This window comes from Ciconia boyciana, chromosome 11 (assembly GCF_034638445.1).
Source record: "Ciconia boyciana chromosome 11, ASM3463844v1, whole genome shotgun sequence".
Lineage (NCBI taxonomy): Eukaryota > Metazoa > Chordata > Aves > Ciconiiformes > Ciconiidae > Ciconia > Ciconia boyciana.
Genome location: NC_132944.1, coordinates 22,752,470 through 22,776,196, shown reverse-complemented (window position 1 = coordinate 22,776,196; position 23,727 = coordinate 22,752,470). Strand labels below are relative to the sequence as shown.

The window sequence follows — 23,727 nt, the reverse complement described above, 5'->3', positions numbered from 1 at the left end:
AGGGTCTGAACAAGAACGAGATAAATGGAGAATCTACCTGACAAGAGAGGATTAAACCAGCTGAGTTGCTTATTCTTTCAAAATTAATGCTGAAAGATAAACAATCGTTCTTTATATAATCAGTCAGGGAGTTAAAAGACCAAGAAAATAAGTCTGAAACTAAATAACAATGACAGTGCTACAATAAAAAGTGTAACCACCCTTGAATAAATCTGGGCTGATAATTAGCATAAATTTTCTAATCACTGGAGAAATAAGGTTTTGAACGAAGTTTTCCAACAAGAGTAGCGGAGAGTAAAGTCCCAATAAGTTTTGAGGAGCTTGGTGAGCTTATAAAAAGGATTTTCTGTGATCACTGCCACTGGAAGCAGAGGGACTCAGCGGTCAGACACATACATACCAGCGTCTGTATCTGCACACAATCTTTTACAAAGTGGTTTACATACAGTGGTTGAAAAGTGCAGTGAAGTTCACAGTTAAAACTGAAGCATAAATCAGCTCTTAGATGTATTACAGGCTTGGTGTTAGTTATGATCTTTATTAATCTAGGATAATGTAGCTCTTTTTCAATGCGATCATGAAACCAGCAAATAACCTATTAGCAAATACCTGTTGTTGTTTTCTGGTAATGATCATTGTTCCGAGGACATGATCTTGCTCCATTCACTTCTCATGATACACCAGCATGGACAGAAACACACTGCTAGAGAACACATTTGTAGAATGTATATGTATTCAGCAGCTCCTAAAACAAATAGCTATCCAAAATTCAAATGGGATTGTTGCTGTCTTGACGTAACACTGCAACTACACCATTTATGCCTGTGACTGTCCAGCAATACGTGCTATCATGCATGCACAGAACATTGTGAATTTTATCAAGAATTGCAACCAGAATATTTCAACAAATTGTAGAACCACCACAATGTCACAATAATCCTGCCACTCCTTGTTTAACTTACTTTGTGGGACCACTTTTCCTACTTAAGAAAAAAGTGATTATGTTTTCAGTCACTGCGTCTCAAAAGCAACTATAGATCAGCAAATATTGGTCTGAGCTGGTTTGACGTGCCATGCAGCTAGTCCTCCCCTCAGTCCTCTAGTGGACACGAAGTGATTGCTGTGAATCACATTTTTGTAGTGTTAACATTCAAATTGACACACCTATAGCTCCAGGAAAATGAACCTATTGCTCTGAAACAATTCCTTACTTTTTGACAGTTCAGCTTGATTCTGAATGCCTCAGAAGCTGCTTCTGAGGCAAGTTTCAGTTCAAACTTTGCTGTACATTTCCACATTGGTCTGTGTAGCAGTAAATGCCTTTATAGACTGTCATATTTTAAAATTTGGTATGGCTTAAAAGAGTGCAATTATACATAGAATTTGTTGTATTCCTGAAAATCAATGAGAAATTGATTTAGTAAATTGCTGATGAATCAGTTTCAGGGATGAGAACTCAGTAGAAAACTGTGCATCTCCAACTTTCTCCTTACCTGTTTATTCTGTTTTCATTATCAGTTTGCATCTTCATTTTTATACTAGAAACTGAACTTTTGCTCTACAGTATGCCTCATTCATTCAAAGTGTAACAACCTCTGTTGAGTCAGGATCTCCCACCACACCACTCGTTCACAACACCTCCCCACTGACAATCTGATGTATATTAATATTTTGGTAGCCTTTCAGATCATCATTGCACAATACTCAGACATCTGGCACTGAGTTGCCTATAATGATGCTCAGTGTTTTTCTTCTCTAGTCACTTACAGTTAACTTAGAATTCACAACAGGCTTCCCTCAGCAAAAGATCTTATTTTTCATCAAGTCATTAAGACCACAGAATCTCTCCTGCACTTTGACACACTCAAGCCAAAACCCAGGTGTTTAGCAGGTATGCACATAAACGCTACCTCTGCTGCATTTCATCATCCCGAAACAGACACCAACTCTGTAGGGGATAAATGTGATTCCCATTTCCCTTATCCAAGATGGCTATAGAGCCGGCTGTTTCTGCCCTCAGCTACGATGGACTTCCTGCCCGGAAGAAGGATGGCCACCTAAGCGGCATCTTGCTGCCCTTACCTAACATGGTTGCCAACGCTCGCTGCCTTGTCTGGTTGTGTGGCAAACCGCGGTTCGCACAAACGAAGCATGAGCTTACACCTCCTCCTTACTCCTGCTGAGCACTGTACAGCGGCTGAGCATTTTATACTGAACTCTTTTCATCCACCTGTTGCTTTCCACAGTTCTAAGAGGGACACTTTCTGGTAAGCATCAAATACCTCATAAAATACCCATACAATAATTGTATCCTCATTTCAGAATGCAACCACTTTCTGTATTTTTGACTTAGTCTATGAGTCTGCCCCTGATAACTTTTGAACTCGTTAGGCAATTTGAAATAGGAGTAAAAAAGTCTGAGAGAGAACTAAACCCATCCAACTTCTCTGAAGGCTGGCACTCATGCAGAAAAGGAAGGCTCAAATTAATGCCCTCGCTGAAAACTAGGTAGAACTCTGTTGTTACATGAGCCACTTGGCAGCGCCAGAAAGTATTAGAAAGGCAGCTGGCACGTACCATTGCTTCCCCCATGGGACTGCCAAAATGGGATTTCTCCAGGGGACGGAGAAGGGTTCAGGGTACCATAATATGGTGGCGGCTTACAGCTCAAAGGACACAGATACTTAGGGTGTTAGTTCATTCTACTGGTTGCAGGAAGACTTAAGAAAGATACTGTACAGACAATACAGTATTAAATTTGAATCTCAATAACAATATCTAAAAATTATAAATACTTACAGAGAACATCAGAAAAAGATATCCACTGCTCAGCTTATCTTTTTCACTTGATTCTCTTAGGCCCTATACGTGGTAATGGTTCTTCTTCATCGCTGATTTTACTTTCAGACTTTCTCAATTAAACATGCATACACAAATATAAAAAATGCTCTCATAAATGTTCTTTTCATTCCAACACCTGTAGTACCCTTTGTTCCCACTTTTTATGCCTTTGCAATTCCAAAATGCTCTCAATTATTTCTACTTTTGCAACTCTTTCCCTCAAATCTAACTCCTGATGGACTTAAATTTATTCCCCATTTTCCCCATCCTCTTTTTATACCCCTTTCCTTCCCCCTTTTGATCACTTATGGCACCTTGTGGGCTATAAGCAATAGCCATACTGAATTTCCATTTATTTAGAAAACGAGTAAATTAGGAATATATTTATCACAGTAGTATAATCTCATAAACAAGCTGATTAAAGCTATGGTGTGCCAGATATTTTCTTGTTTTTCTCCTGCAGGAGAATGAAAACTACGGACATATAGTCCTAAAGCTTCCACCTATTAGTCTTTCTCTTTTTGTCTTCAAAAATCAGACTAATCCTTCATATTGGATTTCATTTCTTTGCTTCAAACACAGATGTTACAGCCTGGTTTTGCTGTCTTTTGCTCATTGGATCATTGGAAGAAAACAGAAGAAAACTAGGCTGTAATGAATCACCCCCCCCCCCCCCCCAATCACAGTGCAGTCAAAAATAAAGGAAAAAGACAACCCTGAGATTTTACTGTGCTATAAGTAATAGCACAGCAATCGTGCTTTCTCTCATACGCTGCACTGCCTTACCTCGATTGTTGCTTATTTCCCTCATATATTGCTGGCTAAACTGCCTGGCCCAGCTCCACTTCTCTCCTCCACGGCTGCCTGGCCTTTCTGGCATCAGAGAACCCTCCCGTATCCCTAATCCTAACACCTTGTCACAGGGTAATTATAGTGCTGGCACGACTCCAACATCTATCTTATATCAAACAATCTCCACTTGTTTGCTTTATAGGGAATGACGGAATTAAAAATGAATTCAGACCGGAGAGACCTGTTCGGCACTAGCCTACCATATGACCTTGAAAAAGGAACAACCTTTCCTTGGCTTCTAGAAAACGGGCATAAATACGGCTCTGGATGATGCTCCAAGACCTACTGAGGGAAAACACTGCGCCGGTGACCGCACCGCTGTCCTGCCCTGGCCCGTCCCTGCCGCTCTGCCCCGTGCCTGCGGTCACCGCTCCAAGGGTTCCCCGCTCCAGCCGCCAGCCCGTCACTAGAGAGGGCAGAAGACGGCCAGCGTTGCTCCCTGCCCGAGACGTGTCAAGTGACACTGCGGCTTCCAAAATTTTCAACCTGGGATCATAAAACAACAAGAAGAGCACGGGGAACGCAGGAGGATGTCGGGGAGACTCCTGCGCTCTCTCATGAGAGCTCTGCTGATAACGTGTGACGCCGCTTTCTCCTCAGGGCTCCCCTACGTAACGGCAGACGAGCGCCGCTCGCTCCTTCCCTCCCTTCCCCCCCAGGGCAGAGCTGAGGAGAGCAGGGGAGGGGAAAGAGACGGCCCCGGCTCCGGGGGCTCACTCACCTCAGAGACCTGCCCCCGCTCCCACCTGCTAACACATCCTAGCCGTGCCCTTTCACAGCAGCCCTTCACCCCTTGTCCCGCTTCACAGGCGGCCGCCCGGCCCCCCGCACAACCGCCCGGCCCCTCGCCCCTCACGGCTCAGCCCGCCGCCCACCTCCCCTCGCAGGCACCCCCCCCCCCCCAGCTGCCCCCCCTCCCCCGCGCACCCGGAACAGGGCGGCAGCGGCAACGGGGCGGGGCCTCGGCCGCTGCCGCAGCTTCACTGGGCGCAGCGCGCCGGCGCAGCCCCCCCTTCCCGCGCTTGCGCAGCCGCCCGCGCGGAGCCGGAGGCGGCCGCCGCGCCTTCCCTTTGGTCAGGCCCCGCTGAGGACGGCTCCTCCCTCCGCCACCGCCTGCCCTCCCCCCCGACCCCCGCCCCTCCCCGGCAGCGCCGCGGCTGCTACACCGGGTGGGTTTCCAGTCACTATGGCGGCCGCTGCGCTGAAGGTAAGGGAGGGAGCCGAGCCCTGGTGCGCCCCGTGCCTCCCTGGGGGCCGGGCAGCGCTAGGCCGGGGGGAGGCGCGGGGCCGCGCCGGGCGAGGGGCGCGTCTGACCCGGTTTGTTTTCGGCTCTGCAGGTCGGAGGAAAGTTTTCGTGGTCGGCGGCTGCCTGAGAGGCAGAGCTACCGAGCGGGAGGCGTCCGGGCCCGGCCGCCAGGCCTCTCCCGCCGCCGCAGGGCCGGCCGCCGCCGGGCCAGCGGAGCCGCGCTCGGCGGGCGGAGAGCGCGGGGGGCTGAGGAGCGGGGCCCTCCTCATGCGCAGCCACCTGCGGAGGGGCTGAGCGGAGCGGAGCGGCCGTCGCCTCTCCCGGCCCGCCGCTCCCCGCGCCGGGGGCTCCTGGCGGAGACTTCCTGGAGCAGCCCCCCGCTCGCCTCCCTCCGCCGCCGGTCCCCGCGCCCCCGCCCGCCCGCCGCCAGCAGACCCGCCGCGGAGGGACGCTTGCCCGCTGCTGCCAGCCAGAGCCATCGCGGGCACCGCCTGGGAGCAACCTGTCAGTGCACCTCGTAGGCCGTCCCCGAAGGACCCTTCCCACGCGTTAGTTTGTCCCCGAGAGAAGGAGAGTTTGAAGCCCTCTCCATGCCTTATCAAGTTCCTTGTCTGAGTGGCTGCCTGAAGCTGTAGACCAGTTCAGCTTTATCTGGTCTAGGGGAGGAAAACGGTATAGCTCTCATACCCCATCCTAAATCGAGGACCACCTATTCTGCTTTGGTTTAATATATGAAGATGGTGAAATGCGGATTGCCATGTGAAGCAACTAGATCCCTGTCGTGGAGTGAGGGCTTCGTATTCACCTTCCAACTCCTGATCTGTGCGCTTTGAGAGAGGACGCTAATCCTTCTCCCTCATCCCCCTTCCCTAAACCTTTCCTTGCTTCCATGTTGCATTGGTCAGAATTTTGGTCAGTGTTGTTTACGGAAGGGGGGGGGGAAAGAAGGTAGTTGAGGTTGCAAACAAAAGTACTTGTATGACTCATCTACTTGGATTTAAGACATTCTATCCTTCGTTCAAGGAGCCTTTGCTTCTCTTTGAAGGAATCAGATGCTTGTTGCTATTCTTCCAGAGGAGGATGGATTGAAAGTTGTACATTTTAGACATTTTTTGGGCCACTGCTGATATTATTAAAAGACATAATGGGGCTTTTTCACTGGATTATTGCCAGAATTAGTTTACACACTGAAACAATGAGTTGTTAGGCCTCTCATACGATAATGTTTGTCCTGCTTTAATATAAAGTTGCTGTGGAGGTTTGGGTTAAAAATTGTGGAGGACAGTCTGCATCAGAAGAGGCTCTCTTCATCTCTGGTCGGCGTGGCAACCCCAATCTGTCCTCGATGCCTTCAGCCTTGGCCATCTTCACTTGCCGCCCGAACTCTCATCCGTTTCAGGAGCGTCATGTCTACCTGGACGAGCCCGTCAAGATCGGCCGCTCGGTGGCTCGGTGCCGGCCAGCTCAGAATAATGCAACTTTTGACTGTAAGGTGCTGTCCAGGAACCATGCTCTGGTCTGGTTTGATCACAAGACAGGCAAGGTAAGATGTTTTCCGTATTAAAAAAAAAAAAAAAAAAGAACCGCACATTTGTTTTAGCCCTGTAGTCCTGTAGATTGCAGATCACTTTGGTTTTGCTGCAATAAATATGGTTTCATGTGGAAGGAGTAAGATTTGTGTTATAGTTAAAATGATTACTTTTCAGGTAAGTTGATAATTTTTTACTAAGCAGAAACTTTAAATATTATTAAAAGTACATAAAACTAACAGTTGAAAATGGTGAGAAGTACTGAAAGATTTGCAGGCGTATTATTCATTGCTGGAAGTAGGTGATTTTGAGGTGAGTAATACAAATCTGAAAGCACAGGCTTGTATGAATATAATGGTGTAACAGTATTTTTTCAAATGCTGAGAAATTACTATTTTATCTGAGCATGTAAATAAATCTCACTGTGAGGAGTGTCAAAAAACAGGTTTTAAAAAAAAAATACTGGGTTTGTTTGGCACTCTTCCTACTTGCCCTTTTGAAATATTATAAAGAATATTTTGTTGTTTGGGTCTGATAGAAGGTTTGTTACTGGCATACAAGATATTTTCTCATTGATAGTGAAAATGGTTTTAAAATATATCCTGTGTTGTCCTAACTATTCCTCTCAAAAGGCTAACTATCTTGTTAAGTGAAATTTAGAGGTTCTGTAGTGCATGTTTTGTCCACTAGGGATTGAACTGGGACAAGTAAAGTTATTTTACTTAATGGTTGTCAAGTTAATTTTAAATATCCAGCAAGAAATGAACAAAGTGCAGATTTCAGTTGCTCCGCACTGTTTTTTTTTTTTTCCAAATATATTGATGTTATGCCCTAGAACTTCATATGCTCTAAATCAGCTGGTTTTTAGGTTTGCAGCATGCCCTCCTGTGAAATGCAGTCAGTGTAGCTCTTGATTTTAAGAATAATATGGTCTGTAATTACTGCAGTATTTTTTAGTAGTATGACACAGCATGAGGAACAGTACAACGCAGTCAAGTTCTTAAACCTTCCATTGTTAACTATCCTATGTTATGCAATACCTGGGCATGATGGGACAAGACAAGCATTTAATTTCTTAAGGCTGGGTTATGGCATGGCTTTCAAGTTACCTGCACATAATTGTTCAAACTGCTATCTGTATTAGTGTGTCATTAAGCATGTTGTTTTGGCTTTGTGTGTGTGATGTGCATTCTTGGACACTTTAGAAAACTTACGTGCATGAAATGTTTTCAGTTCAAGCTTAGTTTTTAACTTTTCTTGTTTCACTCAACAAAGTAAAACGTTCCAATTTATTGTACTGTTTTTAAAGTAAAAAGTATTATGCATATAGCTTTTTATCAACATTTCTCATGATTTATAAAGATTTTAAGCCCCCCGTGTGCTCTTTTATGGTTACAAATAGTCTAGCCATATTAAAGATGGTTAATTTGACAAAGCATTGAGTGTTGAGCAAGTCTGCTAACTAATAGATGAGCTTCAAAGACAGTCAGCTGTGGGTTTTTTGTTTGTTTTTAAATTTAAGTTAGCTTTGGCTTTTCTAATACGGGTAAAAAAAATTATATGCTTATTAATTTTTATCTAGCTGATCTAAAATAGCAACTTGGTAGTAGTAAATAAGTGAATGCTATGTGATAGTTCTTGAGATACCCACCTGGGCAGTTTTAATCCAGACCCCCATCAAATCCTCACGTGAAGGTATCTGGATCAGTAGCCATGGTGATCAACTGAAGAGGGGTTTAAGATCATGCATAGGAATACATCACTGTAAATTTTGCGTGTTAGATGTTGTGGTACTATAAAAGATTTAAAGCATTGATACAGCAGTATGGAGAATTTTGGATTCTGTGTTTGTTTCTTGGCACTATGGTCTGTTTTTTCATCTGGTTGAGTATTTGAACGGTAAATTGTGAGATAGTTGGAGGAGAGGGAAAAATGCATTTAGAGATAACAGATATAGAATGCTGTTGTGAAAAGGCAGGTAGAAGACATCGGTAAATACAGTCTTGAATTGCAAAAACTACTTTAAAGAATTCTGTGGTGTTTTCAAAGTACAAACAAAAATGTAAAACTATGCCAGAACATTTGCAAGTAGGAGTGTTTATTATCATTGTTTACAGAACTTCTAAGTAGTACATCTCATTTAGGAATATGTCATTACCCTATCAATGACCTATATTTAAACCTGCATAAATTCTTTTTGCCACAGTATTTGTAAACGTTTCTTAGAAGCTTATATATAGGAGTTTTATCAATTCTGGGTTTTATGAAAGATAAAAGACCTTGACATATTAATTTAGTAACAGAGAGAAACCTTAAAATAATTCAAAATAGTTCATGAATGATCTGGGGCTGCAGTTTCATAAGTTGTAGACTTTGATGGCAATACCAGTTGCTGGCATTCCCAGTCACTCAGTCCTGTGTCTGTGCTGCCTCTTGAGCTGCCTTTCAGTTATACTGTAATATTTTTTTTTTCTTGAGCGTTTGGAATGTTGTTTGTTTTGTTGTAGTGAATCATGTGAGTGATCCTGTCTAGTACATAGTCTGTAAACAATTATATCAGCATAATCTGTAAGGAAGGGTAGAAACCGAAGAGAGGGAGCATCATAAGCAGTGGCAAGGAAACTAGCATACAATTTTTTTTTTTTGAGGCAGTCTTAAGCTGAAGTATGTCACATAAATCGACCAAGTTGAAGATGACATGTTACTTACAGTTGAAAGATGTGAATGTTTACTTTGTATAAAGGCACTTTAATTATGCATAGAAGAAGTTACGTGCCCAAAGGAGATAATGTCTATGTAACACCAGCATTATTAAGGATAAAAGTAGAATGAGTCTTCGAGATCACCAGTAAATAGCAATTAAAAGCAGATATGTAAAGTTGGATTTGCTTTTTAAAATATTTTTAACATAATATGTAAGTCTAAAAATGTGTAAGATAAAGGTAGAAGGAGGTGGTGGTTGGAATATCTGTACTCAGCCTTTTTCTGTGCTTAGTAATACTTTTATAGACAACCAGTGCAATGCCTCTTTTTGCCTGTGTTTGTAGAAACAGTGTAATATCTCCTTGTGGATTTGTCACACAGCAATAACATTAGAAGCTTATGCTTAGAATTGATTTTGATTTTTTTTTGAGTAATTACAAGTTAATGAATCTTTTTAAGAGATGCCTGAAAAAGCGAGTCACTAGATATGTAGGAAGTGGATGTTGTGCTGAGCATGGAGTGTTCCAAAAAGTGTGAATCAAAGCAAAAGAAAAAGTGGGCTATAGTTCAGAAAATCTAAATATGTTTGTTCAGCTTCTATCACTGCATACGGGCAGAAACTCTGTAAAAACTGCTTAATTGAAATAGTCAAACTTATTTTGGTTTTTTTTTTTGTTTGTTTATTTTTGTTTTTAAAAATAAGTTGAAAACCCTTGAGAATTTGTATGTGACTTCTCCCAGGCTGAAATGCTTGTGGCAGATGTGGTGGAAGCTTTTAGTAGAAACTTGAAGTTTCCGACAGATATCCAGGCTTTCAAAAATTGGAATTATTCAGTGCCTTATATTGTTGTAAGTGGCTGTTATAAGTACCATTTATAGAGAATCCATTGCCACAGTTTACCAAAGGCGCTGAGAAACTGTGAGAAATAAAGTATTTTCTTAGACCAAAAGGACTCCAAACAACTGGTCAGTTTTAACAACTGAAAAAAAATGTGTAGGCACAAGTTTCTGTGTTAAAGTGGTAGCTAATAACTACTGTTCTCATTTAATTCAAAGTGAGTATGAATTGAATTGAGCACATTCATAGTATCTTGGTTACAGAAATGCTAACTAGTAAATTGAAAGCCAAATAGTCCACATGATAGCAAATGAAATTTAAGGCTGTGGTTTATGGCTTCTAGGCTTAAAATATGTGAGAAAAAATGTTACAGAACACTTCCTGCAGGGAGCACCTTCTTTAAAGAAAACAAACACCCCCCTCCAAAAAAGAAAAAACAAACAAACAAACAAACAAAAAAAACCCCAAAAACCAAACAAACCAAAACCCAACACCCCAAAACAACAACCCCAAAGGTACAGCCGGGGGATTACAGACTGGCTAGCTTTGTTTGAGTCCCATGGAAAATCTTGGAACACATTTTGGAACGCTTTTCTGGGCACATGAAGATGATGATTTGGTAATGGTCAGTATGGATTTAGCAGGGTTAAATCAGGTCTGACGAGTGATTGCCTTGTATGATAAAATGACTAGATTTGTGGGCAAGGGAGAGCAGCTCACGCTATTTACCTTGCCTTTAGCAGGGCTTTTCACTGTTTCCCACGATGGTCTTCTGTCTAAGGGCACTGCAGTCTGGATGTACAAACAACTAGATGAGTAAAATAACAACTGGTTTGAGGATCAAGCTCAGTCATAGTGGTTAGCAGGTGGTGCTCTACCTGGATGCTTGTAACAAGCAGAATACTGCAGGAGTCTATGTTACGACCTGTCCTGTTTAATGTTTTTATCAGTGACCTGAAGGACATGGTGAAGTACACTCTAGTCAAGTTTGAAGATGACACCAAATCTGGGAGTGGTGTTGTGTTGGGGAACGAGTTGATATGCTCAAGGACAGGGCTGCCATCCAGAGGGACCTGACCTTGCTGAACAAATGGGCATGCAGGAACCTCTGGAGTCTGAACAAGGACAAATGTGAAGTCCTGCGCTTAGAAAGGAAGAGCTCCTTGCAGCTTGTTAGACCGTGTCTAGGATATTGCATCTAATTTTGGACCATCAATGCAAGAAATATACTGATAAACAGGAGTTGAAAGATTAGATGCTCTCTTTTCTTGCTATATTGTACTAGGGATAAAAGTATATTGACCACGAAAGAAAGAAGAGAAGGAATTTGTAAAAAGGAAATAATGTTGTTCATTTAATGTTACATAGAATGGTTTGTGGAGATCAAGAATTTGGCAAGATTCAAGAAATACAGGACGTTTTCTCTGGACATCCTGTTTGTTCAGAAGTATTTTAGTAAATCTATCTTATAAAATTTAGTGGGATATGAAAAATGGTATTTGGGATTGCAGGATTTTAATGGGAGACTTTTTCTGCTGCTTCCTATAGAGATTTCTTTATGATACTCTGGGCTATTTGGTGCTGATCTATAAGGGATATTCAATTTCTCTTGTATCAGTAGCATTTCTTTTGGTAGATACCATGTCTGTTATTTATTTTTCCTCTATTACATCTTTTCAGCTTTCTGTTATGATTGTTGTCTTTGAGAGCTGAACAAATGTTTTATTTTTCAGTACTTTTGATGTTGCTGTGTTCAGTACTTCCTCTGCAGTGTCTGTAGAGGAGACACTTTATCTTGGAAACATTGAATGTTTATTCCAAGTGCCCGGGGAGACTGACCTGGGATCTGCTATAATACACTAAGGTGAAATTTCAGTGCTTAGATGCTTTCGGTAAGAGGGTGATGTCAGCCAGTGCTTACATACACCTGTTAGTATTTTTATGTAAGTGCTTTTCACCCTGAATGAACTATCCAATTTTATGCTGTATGATCATAAGAGTAGTATGGGGTAGGGAGTTCTCGGTTTCGGCAAACTTCACCACCGTGCTTCTTTTAGAGCCCAGTGTAGGAGTGCTGGCAGCCATTTATAGTAGAGGTAGGTTACTGCTGACAAGGATTTCCCTGCAGAGATACCATCTAGAGCCACTGCTGCAGAGCTAATACTGTAATTCTTGGAGCTGATCCATTGCAGTCATGATGCATCTATCCTGAGCCAGGAACACCAACACATTGATTAGGTTTTAAAAACAAACAAAAATCCCTTTTGTATTTGCAATGAATTTTTACAAACCTCAAATGAATCGGGTTACTTAGCAGTAATGAAGGCCAGTAAATCTGTTTTCCTTAGGTCTCTAATAGGATGGTTTGGGTTTGCTTCTGGTCCCATGCTTATAAATGTAAAACCTTTCTTCCCTAATACACTTTAATTATATAAAATTCTTTTTGACTTTTTCTTTGACTTTCTTTCACATATTAGTTGCAGCAATCCATTGATCATTTGCAGGTGGATTTACATGACATTGGAGAAATATTTTTGATTTGGCTTTGCCCTCTCATTTTTCGTACTGAATTTGAACAGTTCTGGTTACTTTGTTATCCAATTAAAGTAATTGAATTTATGTATGCTGTAAAGGGCCGTGTGGGTTAGTAGTGTCTAACTGTGTCAGTGTGCTACTGGTTGTGTTGATTTGAATCTGATCTAGCTAAAACTCTGCAAAACGTGTAGATAAATACTCAGCTGATTGTTGCATTTTGGGTTTTGTAATTTCTTATAATAGATAATATAAAGTGAAAATTATTATTGTTTGTGGAACCTGGCAAGTGAAAGGGAAGGAAGAATGCTGTCTCCGTCCCTAAAGCTAGCAATTTTACAGGCTATTGCTACTAAATTACACGATTGTTTGTTGTCTCTGGATTTTCTTTTGAGTCACATCAATAATTGCTTCCTGTTAATGTTGCTCACTTGCTGAGAGTTTGGAGTACCTAAGAGCTCCAAGTTTAGTTAAACATTGCTGTGACAATGAATTAATGTTTCCCAACTTGTCTTTCTTTCCAGAAACATTTCTGCTTGTAGCAGAATTGGTGGAAGAAGGCTTGCAGTATTGTCATGTTTTTGTTGAGTATAGACAAGCATTTTTTCAATCTGCTTTAGGAGTGGGAACCTCAGGCAGAGAGATGGATTGGACGGTACCATCTTAAGCCCCTGCAAGAAGACATATCTGACTGCCAGAGACCCAGAACAGTTTCCTTTTTGAAAAGGAAAATAATTGCACTGGAGCCAGACACTTAATCAGATACAATTTTTGTGTTATGTTGTACCAGACACACATGTATGTGATTGAGCAATGTCTGAGTTTATTTCAGTCTTGAGAACGTATAAATAAATGATGAACTTCCAGCAGGCTTATAATAGAAAGTCCAAAACCCTGTAGTAACACTGTAGTTGAGTGGAAAAACACAGAAAATGCTAGCAGCGGTTCAACTTTTTTTACTTTTTGTAAACATGTAAAAAGTAAATATAAAAAGTACGGGGATTAGTCAAGGGTAGTTAAGGGCATGAGGAATTCATAATATCTTTGCAAAGCTAAGGAACATTTCAGTATTGATAGTTGAACTGTGGTGCATACTGGAGGAAAATATGTGCTGGTCTTAGACTTTTTTAGGTTATAAAATAACGGTAACCAACCATTGAAAAGACTGAAGAATTGATGATGAGAGAGGCTCAGTCACAAATGTTCTAACAGTGTAAAATAGTGAGAACTTGTAACTAAATACAAAAATATTGACAGTATTGTGCTACTGTTAAAGTAAGTTTGTCCCCAGTTGGAACAACTTGGTCAGTTTTGGTTTTCATATGATAATTCAAATGTGTGGAAAATATTTATTGACAGAAGACTTCAGTATAGGAAACATGCAATGCCTGAGATAGATATAGAAGCTATATAAGAACAGGCAAGTGACCTTTTGTTCTCTTATTAAGAGACTATTGAAAATAAAACTAAGGACAAGTTATTAATGCTGTATATCCTCATAATTACAGCTGTAATAGTTCTTCCATAAAAATAAAATTAATGCAAGAGCTTAAGATACAAGAGTTGTGGATGCTTGTAACTGAGTATTGAGTAATAACCTTTTTAAAGGAAGGAATGGAAATGCTTATGTTTCAAATCAAAGAAGAAAAGCTCTGTTATGGGCCAAATAGATATTTGTACAGCAGGTTCTTTTGAAGACATTTGCTACTGGCTGCTGCTATTTGCATATGCTATTAGTCTTATCTGATATGGCAGGTTTTGCTCTTAACTGGCACTTTTTCAGAGTTGTTCCTTTTCTGGATGTTGAGCAAGATGAAGTTTAAACATAGATTTTCTAAAACTTTGATGTCTTTGATGCAATATTATTAATGTACTGTAAGAGGTTTTTTTGCTTGTTTAACATGCCCCCCCAGCAGATTTTGATGACTTTGCTTTGCTTTCTGTTTTTTAATTGCTTTTCTTGAAGTGTAATACTTAACCGTATAGGGTAGAAGCCAGATATCTTGGTTTTGCGAAGCTGGGCTTTTAGCCTGCCTACCTGTTTGCCTTTTAAATTCCCGGTGACCTTTCCCAGTAATTCCTGGCACCATTAATTGTCATTCTTCTCTTTTTTTGATTGTTAGCTATAATAGTTGAATGGACTTATGGGCAATAGCATTGCAAATCAGTTTTGGTGGTATTATTACTTGTGATTTTATTCTGGCATTGCTGTTTTCTGCACTTACACTTACTGTTTCCAAGTGCTTGAAGAATCTGAAGGCTTTTGGGAGGCATAATTAATTATTTGTAATTCTTCATGTTTTTAATTTTGTTATTTAAAAAAAAGCTTGTTTTTTTTGTATCTGGTTGTGAAAGAATCCATTCTGCAGCCCAACTATTTTTTCAGGTCTTTGATCTCGGTAGGTAATTGCAACTCCTTGTTGTTTTCTTGCTATCATTACAGGGATTCCTCTTGCTGAATGCCAGAGGATTTTTAAGGCTATGTGGAGTCAATATAATCACATATTATTAAGGGACAAAGTATAAGTTTGATGAAATTTCCTTTGTTCCTATGGATTTCAGAACTGTAAAGTCATTATGTATAGTTAGGGTGGTATTTAGGGGAAGTTACAATACTATGAACAAGGACAGCCAAATCTGATGACATGGATGTACTGTCAGAGGATAAGTTAGGTTGGTATGGACCTCTGGAGGTCATCCAGTCCTATCCTCTGCTCCACAGCAGGTCTAATGAGTTTAGGTTGCTTGTGGACTTGGGATAGAATTTTGGGTACAAAATTAATCCCTACCAACAAATAAGCTTCTGAGGCTAGGATCAGGCATATTTGCTAGGTAGGCTAGCTTGTGTTGCTATTGTCTTAAGTTATGTCCTGAACTTTCAGCGTGTGCGTGTATATATATATATATGTAATTTAGTATTATGAAATACCTGGAGTACTTATTTTATAGCGTAACTTAGAATTCCCACCAAAATGTGTCAGATAGAAATCCTCTTAAAATTTACCTGGAGGAAAAGAAGGACTAAATGGAAAGGTACAAGAATGTTCCTGGTTCCACCCCTAGTTCCATAAGGGTGGAAATAATACAACCCTTTCACTTACAACTCTCAACCACTACTTCCTTTTTAAGAACTCAAAGGGGAAATTATTTTTTTCAGTCTTCCTCTTCGAGAACTTTTCCTAGACTGCATATTCCAGCAGTTGTCAGAGAAAGCCAGGAATACAAATTGTCATAGAATGGGCATATTTGTTTTTGCAATCTGTGTAACTAGTTGACGTTAGGTAAAGCTACTGGTTGTGCTGTTTAAGCAGGGCTTTTGGTAGGTATATAAATATTGTCTGTGACTATAAGCCAATGATTTGGTTTATGAACAGAAGCCTTCTTATATAATTAAAGGAAGAACTGATAGACTGCTGTTATATTAATAATATGTTACCTATAACATAGAAAGGCATGTGGGTATTCTAAGTCTATTTGAATGCTCTTTACCCATGGCAGCATCCTGATTTTCAGTTAAATTTATGAATCTGACTTAATTAGAAAGTTAAAAGTATGTATGCTGTGTTTGGGTAACTTTTAATTTTCATGTAAACAGAAGGGAAAATGCTTTTGGTGTTTTTTGTACTTAAATGAGTGCTTTGCATTGACATACATGGACAACTTTCAAAAATAATTTTTTGTTTTGGAATCCGTGTGCACAGGCTACGTCACCTACTGAAATCAGTACAAGTTATACATACATCCTATTGCAGAACATTGCGTCCTGATAAATTTAATGCAGATCTACATTTTGGCTGTCGGTTGACTTGCTCTGACCCCATGTTCTAGAAGTGGGCTTGGGAAGGGTTAGTTTGGCAAAACACTACACCAGCATGGCTGTCCTCCTTTCCTTGAGCCATTCTGGGACATCCAGATTGCATTCCTGTGGGCTCTTAGGTCATCCTGTTCAGGGATTTTGCCTGCTTGGCAGCCTGGTGTAAATGTGCCTGCAGTTGAACAATTTTGTATGCAGATGTGCAGATAGGTGGGTTTTTCTGGTCTCCCCTGGTTGATCAAATGAAAATGTGCTCAGTTTTCTTCTTCCCTTTCCCACATAGCTTTCTGTTGAGCCTTCCCAGGGTAGGTGTTGCTGGATGAATTTTAGATGATGACGTAAGTTTTATAAACTAATATTAAAGGATCTTGATGACTAGTCTTTCTTTTGAGATCTGTAACTTGCACTCTCTTTGATGTGTTTTATAGTTTAAACTTGCTGTACACATCTTCCTTTATAATTGCAGTTTTGTATTTCCAAAAGATTTTTAAAAATAATTGCTTTGTAGTATCCTTTAGAAACCTTTTATTTATGAAGATGTAGTTTTGAGTCTAATGTTAGGGTACCTGTAATCTTGTAACACTATATCAGTGACTGGATCTGCTCGCTGGTTTCATGCCTTCCAGTAAGTCTAGAAAGTATGTTATGTAGTTCTGCTTTAAATATTGCTTTAGACAGTTTTTATACAGGTGAGCAAAGCTCAGTGGAAACTATTCTTTTCTATCCAGAGCAAAAGTTTTCAGACAATAGAAGGATTTAAGAAATAGTAAGTGCTTGCTTATACTTGTGGACATTTGGAAAAGGTAGTAATTTTATTCGACTGCTGCACTCATGCTGAGGTGTCCCAAGTATTCTTTTTCAGGGGCAGTTGTAGTTGTGGACCAATTCCTAGCTGCGCTACATGAAAGTGCTGATAATCGTTGGCAGTGCTCGAAGTTGGTAATTTGTATAATATTTTAGTGATCTAAAATTGAGAGGTCTATTATCTGCATTCAAAAGGGAGCTCTTGCCTGGTGGTGTTTAATGAGGTCATTTTTGTTAGTAATAAGGAGACCTTTTTTGATACCACCAGGGTTAAAGCTGCTTGCTGAGACACGACGCAACTGTGGCTTCTCCATTAGTGCTAAAACTACAAGCTACTTTGCAATTATAGAATAAGTATCTGGTGATCTGAATGTCTTTTGCCTTTTCTTAAGCTGGAATAAAACATGACAAATTGTGTCATGAATTTTAATATGCTTGATGGCATATTAAAAAGAAGAAAAGGAAATGAAACAACTGACATCCCAGAATTGAGGCATTTGCATCTGAATTTTTTTTGACCAAAAAAAACTGTTGAATTTTTTAATTTGAAATTTCTGTTCCTGGACCACGCAGGAACTAAGCATTCTTACAGCTGATAAAGATTCAGTGGCTTAACAAGTGACTTGGTGCATCAGTAGCTGCCTATGTGTGCATGTTCATGTCCATGGCAAACACTAAGTACTCTGGTTTATTCTGTAGCTGTAAGTGTGTATACAGGTAGGTATTACGTATCCGAGTCCCATGCTGTTGATTAGAGTTAGTAATATGACAGCATAACCCGTTTGGGGGCTGTACTATTAGCATTTACTAACAAAACAGTAAACTGTGTTTTATCAGGGAATTGTATTAGAGTAAGAAGCTTTTACGGTAGGGTCCATTTTAGGAGGAGAATCTGTGATTATATACAGCCAGAAAATGTTTTTTCTTAGAACTGAAGTATTGCATTTACAGACACAGCCAACTTGCATTTGTATTTTAAAACTGGTTATATTTAATGGATGAGAGATCACTCAATGCGTGTGCTCAGTGGACATAGGTTGGCAGAGATGTGCTCCTTATTTTCCTGATGCATTGTATTTTTGAGCAATTTAAAGAGTATTAGCTGTACTAAGGCTTATTTTCTTAATGTAGCCTTTGAAATATGAGCTTGCTTTGCTGGCATCTTAAAAGAGGTTGGAGAAAGTTTATCTGCTTTGATAAACAAGCCTTTAGAAAGAACTGTATGACCTTGCATGAAGAAGAATTATGATGGGAGGAATGTCTTGTATATTTATTTTACATAAGCAGAAGTAGTACAGTCAGTCAAAGTGCAGCTTGTTTAAAGTGTAAAGCACTGAGATGCTTGTCTACACTTGAGGCATAGTAAGGGTATTATCATTTAAATGTGTGAAGTAGAATAATTAACATATTTGTTTAACATGCTAATAGTGTTTAAGCCAAATGTAGAAGTTTTGAAAACATTCTAATTTAAATACTTGAGGTTTTTTTTTTCCAAGTATTACAGCTTCAAGTTCTGGAAAATAGACATGGATGACTGTTCTTTATAAAATACAGTATTAACAGTTTTTTTCAGACATGTTGATGTTACGCTTGGGTAAAACTGTTAAAAATGTCCCATAGCAGGAAGCTTCTGTGTCTTGCGTCTTCCCACAATGCTAATGAGAAATTGCATTATGAAAACTGTAGCGGAATATGGAGTCTTTGTTACTTTCTGCAAAACTCAGTGGTGCAATTCAGAGAGGAATCATGCTTGTTCATTGCCAGTTCTACTCTTCTACAGGATTTCGTTCCAACTCAAAAGGTACTTTTTTCAATATAGATTTCTGTGTTCCTCTGTGCTTTCTAGTTCCCTTGACAAAACAACTAAAGCAAATAGTATGAAACAAAATCTTGTCAACTTGTTCTGCATTGTCCAGTGAAAATACCTTTTAGAAAATCTAAGGTCAATGAACCTACACATTTCTGAAAGTGTGGGTGATAACACTGATTTAGAACAAGATGCTCTTGCCAGCGTTAGGGCAGTAGTCTAGTAAGTTAACAGGAAGAATGAAATGGAGTAGGCAGCAAAAAAGCATGATGAACCGCAGCATCAGAGTAGTGTTCCTTGTTTTATTTATCTAATCCTCTTGAGACCTAAAGCCTACGTAGCAGCTAGTGCCTCTCTTTGCGTTATGTTTCTTTATGGATTTTTGGGTAGTAACTTCCTTTTATTTGTAATGTGTGTATATTACCATTGGAAAATACAGTACTGCAGGTGGTGGAATTAAGTTTCCCTTTATTTTTTCCACTGAGAAGGTAAAAAATAAGATGTTCTGCAAAATACTGGTTCTTAGCAAGGTATATGACAAAACTGAAGAAATGGGAACAAATCTGTAGCAGAAAAGGTTGTGGGTGCGCAGAATTTTCCCAAACCGGTTCTCAAATGTCAGATGAGCCCTTCTGCGTAACTGGTCCTTCACCCATCCTATCCTCCGCATGCTAATTCTCACGCTTGGGCCACTCTTAAAACAGCTAGACCTTAGACTTCAGGTCCCTTATCTATGCTCTATACTGTTGGTCCTGTCTTCTTTCCACTCACTGAGAGGAAAAGAATTCCAAGCTTTCATGCAGAGCTACGTTATCTACCCTGTCTGTTTTTGAGCACCACTTCCCCATTGGAGTTTATAAGGCTGTCTTCCTGAAAGTCATTATTCTAGCTGCCACCTTCCTCTTACTACTGCCCCTTTCTGCAAAGTAAGAAAGAGATTCCCAGCAGTCTGTGGTGGCATCCCATCTCAGCTGTGCCTTCCATTCCTCTGCTCTTTTGTCCAGGTGGGTTCAAGGTAAGTGTCATGTGGTGTTGAGGCAGCCAGACCTAAGTGATTTTAGGGGCTGGAGAGAGGGAAATTAGGGCAAAGAGGAGTGAGATGAGAGGCTGGAATAAACTTTTCTGGTTCTGTGTCTCATTCCTTCTAAATATAAGCAACCAGTTCTTGAAGTCACTTTCTCTGATTTGAGCCTGCTAGCCATATCGAAAGGTGGTCTGCAGGTGCTTAGGTACTGTGGGGGGCAGGAAGCAGGTCTGTACAGTCAGGTTGGAGAACTGTAGAGGTGAGCTTCATATCAGCACTGAGGCACAAATCACTTCTCAGTATTAGGGATAAAGAATCAGGTGAAAAGAGCACTGAGCAGCAAAGGTACCATGGAGTTTGATTGTATTGGAAATTTTACGAGGACGGGATGGAGACAAGATGATGGATGTTGCAAGTGGATGAAGTGATGCAAAAGGGAATATTGAAACTTAAGAACAATTGAAGTCACGATTACACACTTTAGATTGCAAGTTGTTCTTTTAAAAAAAAAGAAAAACCAACAGGAAACATGTATTACCACTTCTCCTTTTTAAATTTACTTGTACCATTAAGCATAGGTGCTTGAAGAGCAGAGTTCTGTGCTGTTGAAAAAAATCATCGTAAAGATTAAAATTATCATTTAAGGTAACAAAGCTTTTCCTTGAAAATTTTCTATGTTAAGTCTGCTATTTGAATGTTTCATTTTTAAAAATGCATATTTTTCTCAGCTTAATTTCTTAAGTTCTATCAAAATATTCCTAACGTTAAAAAGAGCCATCATTATGAGCAATGCAGAAATGGCGGTTGTAATAAGCTTAATTTAGAGCAAAATAAATATTTCTTGATCAAACAGATTTTTTTCATTGAACTACTTGTACAGGTGGAAGATAGGTCATCTTCCATGAAAGATTTTAGGGAAAATAATTTAATCTCTTGACTCGCTAATGAGAGCATTGGATGTTGGTGTTTGCTTCAGTGGTTTTGGTTTATGTTTTAAATAGCAGCATGGAACTACTTATGCTCATTTCCATGGTTCTGTCACAGCTAAAATAGTTTATTTCATACTTAATGTCGTTTTGAACGTGTTGCTTCATGAAGAAATATAGTAATTCAGTTTGCATTGTAGTCGATACTAAGTAGAGATGAATGTTTGTATCCTTGAACTGACACAGTGGTTACTCTTCATATCTGCAGGATGTGAAAGTTCCAGTAGTTTTCCTTAAAAATCAATGGTAATTGTTTTTTTTCTGAGACTCTATCACAGTAAATTATGGTTTTTATCAGCTAACAATTTGAACTTCTCTGTAATACAGTATCTGAAGTGAATGAAAAAGGATTCGGGTAAAGTGTGAGTAGTAAAAGTATGGTCACTTAAGTGAAAAGTCTTTATTTGCTCTGATAGTTACGTATTTGCAGAGTGACTTAATATAAGGAGGATTAAGTATTGCTTGGAAAGAAATTTTGTGCTTTCCAAAATGAGCAGTCTTAGAAGCTTTCTTTTAAATTCATTATTTGGTTGAATCAAGTTGGTGAGTTTCTCTTTGTGGTTTTGTTGTTGTTATTTTGGGGGTTTTTGTGTGTTTTTTTTAATATTATTTCTGTGTTTTTTTCTTCTTGGAATAGTTTAGGGACTGAATTCTTCTAATATGCATTGAATTTTCAGTTGAAATTATGGCTGCATATAAATCTGAGAGAAGATAAGGAGTAATCTATTGCAGTTTAAGTGGTATTGAGGTTCCAGGTGATTGACTCACCGCGGGCACACTTCTTTCTGGGTTGGAGAGAAAAATGTTAGTAAATCACACACAGTTGGTAAACCTTTAGAAAGAGGGGAATGAAAGAATAAAAGGTGATAGTTGTTCCTGAGTGAAGTTTTGTAATGATTATTGTCTAACTGACAAAGAAGTAAATGTGTTGCATTCTATCATAAGGCCCAGTGCAAGAATACTTCTATTGTAACTTATCATAGAATATTACTGTTGAGTGACTTGCTTTGTGTAAATGATTATAGTCTTCTCTTAAAGCAGTAAGTGAAAACTGGATTAATAATTTGCGCATTGGTTACTGCATATATGAATGACTAATAAAATCCAGAAGGACTTTCTAAAATTGTAACAATTTATGGTTGTAAATTAGTTTACACAAAATCATTTAGGTATTGGTAGAATAGTTAGGAATAAAGGGTTAAGTGCAGTTGGTTTGAAATGCCTACCATTTTTCTTTCAAAATAATATGTCTGAGTTGTCTTGGGATTTTTCTCCTCTACTTTGTTACTCTGAACTATTGATGTGGTTTACGCATTTCTGTTTACTAGTTTACTGTTTCTGGTATTTAAATTTTCAAGCTAAACCTTTCAAAGGGAAGTGAAGAAAACATCAGTGTTCCTGATGTGCCTATTAAGAAACACTGAGGTTATAGAACTGTTGAGAAACAGAAGGCGAACGCTGCTGGGTGGTGGTTGATGAAGTGTGTCATGCTTTGAGTTAGTTCTCGGTGCTGGTTGAGTGGATGGTATTGGAAGTCTAGAGACATTCAACTGCTGAGTCTGGAAGTTGTCAGGCCATCCAGTTTGTGCAGTCAGTAGGTAGGTAAGCTGCTCAAGTTGTCCAGCTTTGAATTAAGTGTGAGAAGTGCAGTTTAACAAAGTGAGTGAGGGACCCTGGTTAACAGAACATGCTTATTTTATCTGACTTGGACCTAATTTTAAGAGACAGAAAAGCAAGCCATGGAATAAACAAATATAGTAAAAATACAGTTTGTTTGTCCCATGAGAACTTATTAAGAATTAAATGATGTATTTGTGTTCATGTCCAGAAATGCAGCATCCCTTTGTTTTTAAGGTATCTTCCGTTGAAGGTCAAAACTATAGTATAGGATATTCTGTGGTGTGCTTCTAGTCGCTATGTGCTTTGCACTTGTTGCAGTTGTGTGATGGGAGGGGACCAGTCTACACTCAGTTCCTCCGCTGTCCAGTTTTTTTCTTTTCCAAAAGAAACCAGAGCATATAAGCAGGGCGGAAGCTGGGGATGTGCTGTGGTGCAACTCTTAAAGCAGATGTTGGGGAGAGTAGAACAGCTGTGGGCACTGCATAGTATGTCTTTCCTGCAGTTGGGTGTGCTGTGAAACGTTACTGCTCCACAGGATAGACCTGCTGCAAAAGAAGGAACTTGTTAGGATGAAAAATAGTTGAAATACATAGAGAAGAAAGCAGAGAGCTGACTCCTGACACTTCCCTGAAAACTTAGATGGGAGATACTGAGTACTGTCGAGGAATGTACTATCCAGTAGAGCCAAGAGATATGTAAAGACTGAGGTTGTGTGTAATTACTTTCCAGGAACTGCTGCAGAGTCTCATTTAAGAATATCTAAAATACAGCTGCTTCTTCAGCCCCTAGGAGCTGCTGTCAGGTGGCAACAGAGGAAGGAGGTAATTTTAAGATCAAGTAGGAGAAGGACTTGCTTCCTTTTGAAGTCCATGGTAGACAGACTAATTCCTACCTACTAACAGGAGCAGTGTGAAAAGGTGCTTTCATGTAAGAGAGGGTGTTACCCTTTACTTGTTACCTGTATGTGCTAGATTATGTAGCTTCAGTGGATATTCGCATGGATCGGTGTATAAGCAATCAGGAGAGCTGTTATTGATCTATATATACATTTTGTATTCTGTTTTTATTATAACAATAACATCTTAATTGTTTTAAGACTGGCTGGGCAGATTTTGAAGTGTTTTTCCTGGT

At 39.7% G+C, this 23,727-nt stretch overlaps 1 protein-coding gene across 32 annotated transcripts in view; it reads left to right on the top strand.

Moving 5' to 3' along the window:
• Positions 1–4,745: 4,745 nt before the first annotated feature.
• Positions 4,746–23,727, top strand: part of SLMAP (sarcolemma associated protein) — an 89,507-nt gene continuing 70,525 nt past the window's right edge. For 17 of the 32 annotated variants that reach the window (XM_072876350.1, XM_072876351.1, XM_072876335.1 and 14 more), the window contains exons 1-2: positions 4,747–4,900; positions 5,031–6,482. In XM_072876350.1, coding sequence (XP_072732451.1) covers positions 6,285–6,482 — 198 coding nt within the window. In that variant the 5' untranslated portion in view covers positions 4,747–4,900; positions 5,031–6,284. Of the gene's footprint in view, positions 4,901–5,030; positions 6,483–23,727 lie in introns of all 32 variants that reach the window. The other 15 variants (XM_072876338.1, XM_072876340.1, XM_072876346.1 and 12 more) reach the window with 1 other exon arrangement.